Here is a 12,808-nt window from a genome sequence, read left to right on the forward strand (position 1 = left end):
TTAGACTAGAGAAGAAAAGGGAAGAAAAAGAAGCAGCAAAAAAAAAGGAAAAAAGAGAAGTTGGATGCACATAGGAGATTTCCAGATTTAATTCATTGAATAGTGAATTCCAAGTTACAAGACTTGAACTGAGCCCAATAAATACAACTGCAAAACCATTGGTTCAACATCAAATGTGTGATAGTTTTCAAACTATGGAATTATGAAACAGAATTTCTGGAACTAGGGGAAACTTGCAATTTCACATTCAGTACCATTCAAAATGCATGTTGAACTATGCTGTTGTTTATTAAGCAACGCACTACTCAACAAGATCTAAATGAAAGAGAAGATTTTCCTACAGTTCTTTATCCTGCATGCAAGGCACTCCCTGCTCTTTCCGAGTTCGTAATTGTCCTAACCTACAACTTCCTTTCCAAGACCTTGTTTTATCTCATTCTGGGTGCTCTTCTGCTAGTCTTTTAACTTCTTAAAAGGCTAGATTTCAGGTTCTGGGTTCAAATCTTGCACGATGCATTCTTAAGAATTTGGACTTAGATGATTATAATATAGGTGGGTCATCCCTTCTCCCTCACGAAAATTAAAAGAAAACAAAAGGAAACATAAACGTAAAGATATCTGTGCTTGTCCTACTTGTGCAGAACTTGTCCACAACTATTTAATAGAGTTCTTTTATCTTAGATAATGTTTGTATAAATCTGCAAAGCTGAAAATATACAAAATCATCATATCTGATCACAAATAAACATGCATCTGATTACCATGATAATCTTCCTGATGCGAAAAAGAGCACTCATTTTACATAAGCTAGATATATTTGCCTAAAGATGGTCTATCAGTTTTGAAGATATGAAATTCAAAGGATACAATGTTGTCACTTTTTATTATTTGGAGACACAATTTTCATAAATCAGAAACCCTATGTTTTCCCTCGAATTTAATTTCATTAAACAGAATCGACATGGATGCAACCTCCTCATAATTATCTAGAAAATGGTTGAAGGCAATCCCTGAGAAGAAAGGTACATTCGGTTTCCATCTTAACCCAAATCACCTTGGGGGACTCTTCGAGCCCTCAGCAACAATCTCCCTTGGTCAGTTTATTAGTTTTACTAGTTTGTGGATGATAAAACTATACTACAACTCATCCCAAGTCTTCATCATGAAGTATTCCAAAAGTGTGAAAAGGAACTTAGTAACTTTCAATATCCTTAAAGTAGATAAATGCAGCATGAGAAGCATCCAGTGTCACTTTACAAGGAAGAAAGTGATTCAACTCTGAAATCTCTTCTTCTATGCGTAAAAAACTACCCTAGTCTTCTTAGAAGAATTTATCTTGCTTTCTTGATTTATGCTCTAAGCTATCACATTGATAAGCAACAGAAGGCTGACAAAGCAAATTTTCTCTTACATTATATCTTAAATTGTCATTCATTTATTTTAGATTGCCCTTTATTCAAGCAAACAGCCGCAAGAATCATTTGTAATTATAAGTACATATAAACAAGCAATTGAACTCACTAATAATTTAGAACTCCAGAAAATAGTTGAAATTGGTATTAGTTGGTCTCAAATCGCTTCCCTCAACATTATCAATTGAAGTACTTCTCATATTCAAATGAGAAAGCAAGGTTTTAAGTGTTGCAAGTTGGCCATGTTGCCATGAGAGTGCTTGGCAAGCATGTATACCAGTCCCCTCCTGGCTAGCAGAGTGGCTGGGCATGCAAACATGTAACATGTTGATCCAGCACTTGCATGTTAAATAACATACAACACAGACCAGTTCAAGTTAGCACCATAATCCTTGCAATAAAACATTGATATGAATTGATATAACAAAATGACACTTCTTCCAGTTAATATATTACTTCTCTGTATAATACTCCAGAGACTGCCCAAAGATGTTGCTCTTGCATCTCTTTATGGGTATGAACATTGTCAAAGCAACTTTTACAAACTCCAAGACTTGGCACCTTATCCAAATAATAGATAATACATCCTCTTCTGGTCCATGAGTTCCTGAGTATGCTGCATGCTTCTCAATTTGCAACGATTAACAGTCTACACATTAATCAAAAATACAAAGACCAATCACTTTAGTTTAATAAAGTTCCGAATGCTTCAACATGCATGTTCCCTCGAATCCTTAATTGTCATGAATTCCACAAGGGCCTGTTTGGATGCCTAGATAAGCCATCAGCGTATAAGTTCCAATTGGTATTGTTGCCATCTCAAAAAGATGAGGGCAAGCAGCAAAGCAACTAGCTGAGGGGACTTTCCGAGCACCAACCCCCTTTTTAAAGATAATGGATTCTAATACCAAAGAATTTTAGTTATCCCTAAACTACAAGGATTAGGGAGCTTAAGATTTTTCCAATAGACGAAGAACTCACCACCTGGCTAGGTTCTTCTCATCATTATCAAGAAATATTCAAGGTATAAATTATATGGCCTTCCAAAAGCCCCTAAATGAGGTGTCCATCAGCAATCAAAGATATTTCAATCTGTGATTATTTACCTGAATCATAGCTTCCTTGAAAAGAAGCCCACACATGGTATTAAAACCAACAATATTATCAATCCTCAAGCCAACTAATGGTACAATTATTATGCTCATCTATTTTGGCTAGGTCATAGAATCCACAATATTGAACAATCACACACTTGCTCAAGGCTTCGCATATGGGAACTTGTTAATTAGGCTCTTAACCAAAATTAAAACTTCATGGTGTAATTTCTCTATGGAGTGGCGCATGATAACATGGACACTGCATCTCTTGACTCCCTATTACTTCCAAGCTAAAGATTTATCACAATGTGTTTTCTCCTTCCGTAAGGTCAAAAGTCACACAAAAATCCTTTCTTTCAATCCCCTTTTCAACAAGCAATCAAAACTTGGAAGCATACAAAAAATGAATTCCCCAATCGCAATTTCACTTTCGCCCAAAAAATATGCAATTTCACTTGAATTATGGCTTCTTGCACCTCTTACTGCCCACACTCAAGCAATTACTAAAACACTTCCTTATGGTCCCCCCCCCCCCCCCTCCTTCATGGATGATATTGATCACTATTCACTAGCTTCATTACTGCAACTACAATCCTCCAGCACAGGTGGTAGCCAGAAAAGGCACTTGATTCCATGAATTTCACTCTCCTGAGTACTGATTAGAGCTCCTTCTCACACACACATCAAGAGCTAGATAGGTCCTTATGGATACCATATGTTGCTCTATCAGTCTTCACCAAGAAAGCATGTTAGCCTATAATGACTGAACTCTAAAATTTTGGTTCATAATCTGAATCAGCAATGATCCTCCCATGGTTTTAAACAATGTGATGCGAAAATAGCTGTTACAAGGTCTTGTAAACAACAAATTCTGAGAAGCTTTAGCGGAGATTGTATCATAGAACACTCTATACTCTTCCTGTAATTAGACTAGGAGGCCAAAGGAAAAGCCACTACAAAGATCTTATTTTTATGACGTGAAATTTTTCTGGTGTCATAGTAAAATCAAAATGTACTTGCCATTACCAGCTTTTTAAATTCTGTTGAACAGTCCTAGCCAACCCATGTGGCAACTTTCTCGCATTATCAATAATTTTAGAAATCTCCTCCAAGATACATGTGCGTCTTGGTTTGCTGTTCCCCTTAAGAAAACAACAGGGCACCCATTTATTGGTAAAAATATACTAAGACTTGTTGCAGTTTTGTAAGTTTGCCCACTTTGCTAGCATCCATTGCTGCCAAGGAGAAGGCTAGCTTTCTTGTACTAAGAAAATTTACTTGAATGAAATTAGCCTAAGAGTTTTCTACTAAACAGAGAAATCTAACATTCCCTTGACAATAAAGCTTAACACAACACATTTTCCTTCTGTAGGGGCATACCAGAATGCAAAGAAAAACAATTATTACAGTATAGATCTTTTTTACTAGAACATAGAACAAAGTATTAAGAGCATATCTGAAAGATGATAACTGGCAAAACTTCTTCAAAACTTGATAAGTTAAGAAGTCAAAAGCCTCCTACAACACTACTGCAGGTAACCAGAAAGTCATTCATAAGAAAATTCTGGCTCGGCTACATCATTATATCAAAAAGCAAATAAACACATCAACAAACCCATAATCATAACCAGCAAAATTGTATCCTGGAGAATGAAGAAAGAATATAAAGGCCAAAGTGTTAAAAAAGGTCAGAAAAAAATTTAGGTTGGGACAAGCATAGAGAGAGAGAGAGAGACATATATTGCTAATAAATATTCTCCTCATAGCATGGCAAGCCACGTCATCCTCGCAAAGTTATTTTTTTTCCTGTTGACAAAAAGAAAGCCTCGGCCATAAAAGTTGAGGCTCATCAATTAAGCATGATATAAAAGAAGATAGTCCCCTCACAAATCAAAACAACATGAGTACTAATATATTGCAATAATAGATATATAGATAATCCTTGACGCCAGAACTCATAATTACTAGACCAAGATTTCAAAAGACTCAATTAGGAAGGAATAATTGCTTGTACCCTTCAAACGGTAGCAGCAGTAGCATCCTTCTCACCCTCAGCAGCTTCACCAGCAGCAGCAGCAGAAGCAGTGGCCTCAGCTTCAGCCACAGCATCCATGATGCTGGCAGGATCTTCCTCCTCTGTAGGTGGCTGTACCTGCTCTTCCTCGGGCAGCGGCTCCTCCACATAGTCATTCTCAAATGCATCTGCAGGCACCTCATAGATCCTAACCTGGGGCTTCGCGGGGTCCTTCACAAGCACATACTTACCCTCATTGAGCTTCATGCAGATGTCCACAATCGACTTGACGATCCCCCACATGTTTGAGGTGTTGAGATTGATCTGGGCAGCGAAATCCCTTGGCTTGTACCCGACAACGCTGAGGATCACATGGTTGTAGTGATCCCTGGGGTGGACCCTCGAGACATACCCAAGCTTCATCAGGTCAGCGCTTGCGAGGAGGGCCTGGGCGGTCCACTTGGCAAGCTTGTTGGCATTGTTCTTGAGCTCGGTGGCGAGCACAGCCCCCCTCTGGGTCTCAAGCTTCTGCCTCCAGTCGACGCCCGAGTACTTGGGATCAAACTCATTGAGGGCATTGAGAGTCATGAAGGAGCGCTGCCCCTTCACGTCGGCCACAGCATGGACCTCGCAGCGGGCAACCAGGTAGGTGTCATCATCAAGCTTCCAGCGGCGATAGCGATAGGCAACGGAGGCGACGTCCTCGCCCTCGGCAGCGAAGGGGTTGGGCTCGTCGAAGGTGACCTTGTTGCCGTCACGGAGGAGGACCTGCTGGGAGAAGTTCTGGTTGACGTAAGTGGCCTCGATGGCAAGGGAGTGGGCGGAATTGATGTCCTCCTTGGCGTCAGGGAGGGGCTCCTGGGAGGTCTCGTTGACGGAGAGGAGGTCGAGCTGGGAGCCGTCACGCTTGTCGAAGAAGAGCTTGTTGCCGACGCGCTGGATGACGATATCCCAGGAGTAGACGGAGCGGGGAGAGCACATGAGGGCGGAGAGGATGGCGTCAGTGGCGAAGACGGTGGCCTTGTCGTCGGCAGCGAGGCGGCGGATGACGGGATCATCGGTGGTGGTGACCTTGAAGAAGTTGCGGGACTTGAAGCGCTCGAGCCGGCGCTCGTTCTTGGGGTTGATGCGGTCGAAGGAGCGGTCGTAGAACTCAAGGGCGCCGCAGACGAGGAGGTCCTCGGGAGGGTCAGGGACAGCAAAGGAGAGCTTGGAGAAGGTGGAGAAGGGGATCTGGTCGAGCATGGTCCACTCGGGCTGGATGTCGACGGAGGATTTGAGGGCGGGGGAGTCACGGCCGCGGGCGGCGCCGGCGGCGGGCCCGGAGGCGAAGGAGCGGTGGAGGTGGTAGAGGCGGTCGCGGCGGGCGCGCTCCTTCTCGGCCTCGCGCTTCCGGGCCTCGACCTCCTCGTCGCGGCGCTGGGGGAGCTGGGGGCGCTGCTGGAAGCGCCAGCGGGGGCCGAACTTGGGGCGCGGGGGGGGCTTGCCGTCGACGAGGCGGAAGGAGGAGTCATCGTCGGCGACGGCGGCGAGGGCGGAGGACTCGTCGAGGGCGAAGTCGAAGACGGCGTCGCGGCCGCCGCCGCCGGCGGAGCGGGCGGCGGGGTTGTTGAAGTTGGGATTGCGGGTCCAGTCGGCAATGCGGCCCAGCTTCTCCGACCTGGAGAAGGGGGCGAAGGGGATGTTCGCCTGGTGGGTTCCGCCACCCTCGCGCTTCGGGAAGAGGGGCGCCGCCGGCATGTCCGGCGGTCCCCATCCGTCGGGGTTGAACGGCACGACGCCCACGTCGAATCCCATCACAAAAGCTCCTCTTTCTAGGTCCGCTCTCTTTCTCTTCCTCCTTCGCCTTCTAGGGTTAGGGTTAGGTTTCTTTCTCTCTCCGGACAACGGCGGGGAGAAGAGGGAGCGAAGATCAGTGCAGAAAGAAAAGCCAGGGCTTTGTTTTGAGGGTTGGGGCGGCGGGTTGAAGGACAGTAACATTTGTCACGTGCGATGCACGTGACGGAAAAAGAACGGATGGATTGATTGATGGGATGATCTCTCTTACGATAAACACACGCTAGGTTTTGAGTTTCACGGCTTATTCCACTACGTTAAGCTGTTGGAGAGCTGGAAAAATTGAGGTGCGATTTTGTTAAATAGCGGTATGTACACAAACGCTCCACGTCTTTGATCTGGGTTTGCATGGCTTCTGGGCCGTTGGGATATAATTCTGATGGAGGGTAAAATTCTGGGCCGTTGCGGGACGGGGGCCGGGCCCAGGTCACGGATTAGTTGATTTATTATTGTATTAAGCCAACTAGAAAGTGGAAACCACTATGCCCGTTTGGGGAGTTGTTGCCTGTTGGCAGTAGTATTTTTGAAAGTAGAGTTTTTATAAAAAAACAGTTTATTATTTGATAACTATATTTGTAAAGTGTTGTTATTTGTTGGCAGTAGTATTTTTGAAAGTAGAGGTTTTATAAAAAACAGTTTATTGTTTAGTAACTATAATTGTAAAGTGTTGTGCCACTTTAATATTTATTTGATAAATAAACTGAAAAAGTACATTTAGAATGACAAAATGACCATAAATAATATTGTATAGTATTATACAACAAAGCATAATAAAATATAATATATATTAATATATAAATATATGATATATAGTATAATATTATTGTAATGTAATATAATATTATTATAATATAGTAATATAATATTGTATACTATAGCATAATAATTTAATATAATATTAAATTATTTAACATAACATATCAATGTATTATGATATATTGTAATATAATATTATATTTATAGTATAATACAAGAATAAAAATATAATATATTATAATTATTAGTATAAATTATTTTTTATAATATAATAAATTTTCTAGCTATGTGATAAAATTGATTAAATTATTAAAGGGATATTTGTGTAATTATTATATTTTATCATGGATATTTTAATCAAAAAAACTGCTTTCTGACCGGGTCTAAAGTACTTTTTCGGAAAGCTCCAAAATGCCCAAAAAACTATTTTTAGCTTTCTGGAAAAGGTAGAACAACTTCCCGAAATTTTTACCAAACATCTTTATTTCATCTAAAAGTATTTTTGGAGAGATAGAAAATACTTTTTGGCCGTCCAAAAGTTCCCTCAAATGTGACCTACATGATACCTCATCAAATATCCCTGCACCAACTTTGGCAAAATTTTCACTGCATGATTGATGCACCCACACGGATGGCTCCGTCAAATTGGCTCCCAAAGTCCACGCTACCTGGTTTGATAGGGGGTATAACTCAAAGTAACTGCCAAACAACAAAAAAAAAGGGTTTAGGAATAAAAGTTATATCATTTAGAAGGTATAAGTGGGCTTAGACGATAAATTTCTACTCAAGCAAAATAGAGTTATACCATGAAATAGGAAAAGCTTATCTCCCTATTTGCACCTATCCAGTCTTCTACCCCAGAAAAAAAAAATTTGTTTTTATAATAAAATCTATATCCATCATGACATTTAATGCATTTTATTTCTTTACTTGCCTCCTGCACTTATCTCGCCAGCCAAATACCCAAAATTTCCTATTTTATTATATAATGTCTGTCTCTCCACATGATAAGATATAAGCTTTCAAAATTTATTTGGGCCATCAAACGCTATCTTAGTTATTTTCAATACTTGAAATGTTTCTTAGCCATAAGAAATTTTATCTCATCACACTTCTACTATCAAAAGAAAAACATATAGGTTAGTTCTCGTCGCTTATCCTTTTTCTAAACCCCTACCAACCAACATTAAAGCGTCACTCGTCAATATAAATAAGAGCCACCATCCCTTCAAAAGGATCAACATATCATGAATCGCCTAGCCTACATACGATGAATAAGATATTGTAATACTAATGAATTGCATGATAAAATAACATTGGTTGTATTTGACTTCTATTAGAACATTTACTAGTTAAAAACCCCAATAGGATAATGAGAAAGATTAAAATCGCTTCCTCAATGGATTTAATATCGAACAATAGTTTAAGGTATGTCGGTTTAAGTCAACTAATGATGAAAAATAATTATTTTAAATCAATACAATTTAATTAATGAATGATGGCCGTGAATGAGTAGCTCATTAAATCTCATTTTAAATTTTTTACATAATAATCCAAAATTATTTTGTGGTCAAACTTTTGATCTTTATTACGATCAATGAACCATAAAAGTACCTATCACTAAATTTTATTTTCCATATTTTCTTATATTAACTGCCGAAAAAATTTCTAGTCACTATATAGAAATACGAAAATCTAGTTCTAATATAATTAGTGAACTAGTAGGAATCTTAATTAAATTTCATTTCCTATACCTGTGGTTTGCGGACACAAAATTTGGACCTAAATATAATCTATTGTACAGATAGGGGCCTCTCTATAATTTGAACATGACTTCAGCCATTTCAGGGATACTCGAGCATACAAGATATGGATATCCTTATCTATAGGAAATTCTTGCCTTTCAAACTCAGTACCAAGTTCAGTTCACTCATATCTTCCATAAAGCAAATTAAGTTGCTGATTAACTAGCAAATATGGCTTATACTATTGTTTAGCTTTTGTAGGGTTTAGCAATTTCCTTTTTAATGTAACTTTTAAATCCAAAGAAGAGCTTTATCACCCTGGGGCAAAGACGGAGATGATGGGCATTCTAGGGATTGGGGAGCAGAAGGGCACTCTGAGCTACTTGGGGGTCTCAATCATGGGCAGACGCCTGCATAGGGCGGAGTGCATTCAAATAGAGCAGGATAACAGACGCAGACTGGAGGGATGGCAGGTCAGCGCTCTCTCCATGATGGAAAGAGTCATCCTGGTATGTTCATTCCTGAGTTTGATCCCTATTTATTTGTTGTCCCATACCATGGTGTCGTTGGCTGCATTGCGATTAATGGAGAGGTAGTTTAGGAGCTTCTTGTGAGGGCGGGCAGGTGGGAGACGGTCAACCAGCCGACCAGGAGTAGAGGTCTAGGGATTCACTCCCTAGTGGAGAGACGGGAGATTCTGCCGACCAGAGTAGCAACCATATTTCTTTTGGAGCCGAGCAGCCTTTGGTATGCCTTGATGCGGGCTAAGAACGGGGTCCAGCTGACACATCTGTATTCCATACTAGCCGATACAGTTCTTTTGTCTGGAGGGAGATCTGCGCCTGTGCCTTGGTAGTCCTACCGGAGATCATATGGGAGATTAGGGATAGTCAAGGTATCGACATTTTGGAAGATATCTAGTTCTCTGAGGTCCCGCTCCGCAGTTGGCCTACCATAATTGATGTCGACTATCTAGCGGCGCAGAGTTCATGATTTACTTACCCCGGGGGGGGGAGTGCAGGCATGGGACGAGGATCTTGTTCGATAGGCCTTCGGGGAGCAGTTGGTTGAGCACATCCTCTCTATAATGATTCCATCTATGGGGGCGGCAGATAGGAGGGTGTGGAGCATGACAAGGAGGTCGGAGGTGAGGGCCTGAGATTTAGCCCAGGTGGTTGAGAGACTTTCGACCTAATAGATTGAGGGGAGTCGGATCTGGAGGCTGCGCATCTATCCATGAGTGGTTATGTTTGTCTAGAAGGTGGCTTAGGGTTGCTTACCCACTAGAGGTACGTTGGTTCAACATAGGGCGTATGTCCCCTCCAAGTGTTCGACGTGCCCGAAGGTGGAGGAGTCCATCTTCCATGCTATCTTTGGATGCTTGAGGGCCCCTAGACTTAGGGATGTGCTTGGGGGCCCTATGATCCACGACTGGGGTGGTCTTCGACTGCGGACTTTTTGCTCTTCTTGGAGACTTCAGTGAGAAGGCCAGGCTTGCAGGGACCCCGGATCAGAGCTGCCTACCTAGCCTACCACTGTTGGTTAGATAGGAATGTTAGGGTCTTCGAAGACAACAGAGTTCATTCGAGGTTGGTTGCAGATAGGGCCCTGCATCATGCGGAGGGGATCTCCTGTGCTGTCACACCGTCACCCCTAGAGATGGCCGCAAAAATATGGGTTTCTTCTCTTGCTCACATAGCATCCAAGACCGTACATGTCTCCTAGGAGCCCCCACCCCTAGTTTTTTCAATATAAATTTTGACGGCAGTGTCTGAGAGGGAGGATGTACCAGAGGCGTTGGCTTTATTATCAGGGACCACGAGGCTCGATTGGTTGCGGCGGGAGGCCGGTGGATCTTCGACACGTCGGTGATCTGCCGAAGCTCAGGGCTGCATAAGAGGAAGTCACCTATGCGAGGCGGGTGCTGGGTGCGGATCGCATTCTGCTTAAGAGAGACTCAGCCACAGTGATAGAGTGGATACGGGGCCGGGGTCTCAGTGAGAGTTCGAGCCTGTTGCTTTGTGATATTCGTAGACTCTTAAGTGATAATGGTCTCTCATGGGCCACCCATGTCTATAGAAAGGTAAACAGTGCGGCCGATTGGGTGGCCTCATTTGCGGCCTACCACTCGGGAGGGTTTATCTAGGATGAGGGTGCATCAGTGCCTCAATCTCTTTGTCATCTTCTTTTTTTTTTTATTTTGGTGGTTGTACCTATGCCCGGCGCGTGTAAACTATCCTTGCACCCAAAAAAAAAAAGTGCTTTATCTCCCTGCTCTTTGTACATGTAATTTGGCTTCGGCCCTGCTTCTTTCCACAAAAAAAGGGATTTGTTATAGCATTTCATATCCTATATTCAGATATAGAACCATTATATAATCATTATATAGAGATACAAAATTTAAAATTAATACAATCAACAATTTGAAAAAAGGAAATTATTATTCAATTTTCTTTTTTAATTCAAAAATCATATAATTTTGAAACTAGAAAATTTATATCTAAACTATAAAGAGATCTATAACTTAGTTTCATTTCTCATGTTTCATATAACGGACATGGGAGGATTTCGATGTACCATGCTCACTAAATAGAAGTATGAAATTTAGTGTCACTCTCCTTCGATGTTCAGCTCTAGGTTTTGACTGTATATCTACGGTTTAAGTTTTTTTGGGGATATTCCTTGTTCCCACTCAAATGCAATGATGCCGGACCAAGTTTTAAATGGAAGAAGGAGAAGAGGGGAAGAGAAGGAGGAAGAAGAAGAGAAGAAGGAGAAGGGAGGAGAAGAGAAGAAGAGGAAACGTGGGGGAAAGAAATCTTTAATTCTTCATTAAAACCCTAATCAACATAAAAGTTCCCTTTAAATAGGGCCCCATAAGAACAATTAAAATAAACCCCTTACATTAAATAATTTCCCACAAATAAGCCCTAAAATGCAAATAAGCCCAGAATAAAATAAACCACAAATAAATCCTAAAACACAAATAAACCCAGAAATAACAATAAGCAAATATGCAAATAAAATGGGGACCTAGCTGATGTCCCCATCAACTCCTCCCGGGTGAGAAAAACTCGACCCTGTCGAGTGTAAATCGGGTCGGCTGTCGTACTGCTCCAGAAGATCCGGGTCAAGGCGCTGCAACTCAGCTCGCGAAATCCACGACACATCTGATTCGGGTCGACCTTTCCACCGAACAAGGTAACGTTGGTAGCTTCCTCTCCTGGTAGATATAACCTGCTCATCTAATATATGTTCTATGTGTTCTCTGTGTGCATGAAACTATGGAGGTGGAGGCTCACTAGCAGGTGCTAGAGCAGGGTGATCAACAACAGTGGATGTATCAACAAAAGGGTCAGAAAGAATGAATGTTGATTTCTTGTATGGGACTAAATCTTCAATATTAAATGTCGCACTAATCCCATAGTCTTCAGGAAGATCTACAACATACGCATTCGAACTGATTTTCTTTAGGACTTTGAACGGTCCCGCACTACGAGATTGCAACTTTTTGAACGTCCCCGAAGGAAGTCGTTCGGTCTAATTCTTACCATGACTGAATCACCTACATTTAATTCTTTATAACGTCGGTGCAAATCAGCAAAGGATTTATATTTTAAGTTATTAGAGTAAATAAGCTTCCTGATCTCCTGATGCAATGAATGCAGGTGTGAAGCAAATGATTGTGCAGACTCAGAGACTCTATGTTGATGAGACATGGGAATCAAGTCTATAGGTTGCCTAGGTTTATAGCCATTCACCACTTCAAAAGGACTCATGCCTATGGTCCTATTGACCGAACTATTATATGCAAACTCGGCAGTTGGTAACACGAGATCCCAAGTCCTAGTATGCTCACCTACCAGACATCTGAGAAGACTCCCTAGACTTCGGTTGACCACTTCAGTCTGGCCATCAGTTTGGGGATGATAGGCAGAGGAAAATTTT

General features: G+C 41.7%; 1 protein-coding gene across 1 annotated transcript; it reads right to left on the reverse strand.

Moving 5' to 3' along the window:
• Window positions 1-4,318: 4,318 nt before the first annotated feature.
• Window positions 4,319-6,477, reverse strand: LOC103712686 (eukaryotic translation initiation factor 3 subunit D-like). The gene has a single exon (XM_089925129.1). The coding sequence runs from the start codon at window positions 6,318-6,320 to the stop codon at window positions 4,527-4,529; it is 1,794 nt and encodes a 597-aa protein (XP_089781255.1). The 5' UTR covers window positions 6,321-6,477; the 3' UTR covers window positions 4,319-4,526.
• Between the last annotated feature and the right edge of the window lie 6,331 nt (window positions 6,478-12,808).

The sequence above is a fragment of the Phoenix dactylifera genome, chromosome 1, assembly GCF_051530095.1.
Source record: "Phoenix dactylifera cultivar Ajwa chromosome 1, Ajwa_hap1_PhDact_Kaust_v1.1, whole genome shotgun sequence".
Lineage (NCBI taxonomy): Eukaryota > Viridiplantae > Streptophyta > Magnoliopsida > Arecales > Arecaceae > Phoenix > Phoenix dactylifera.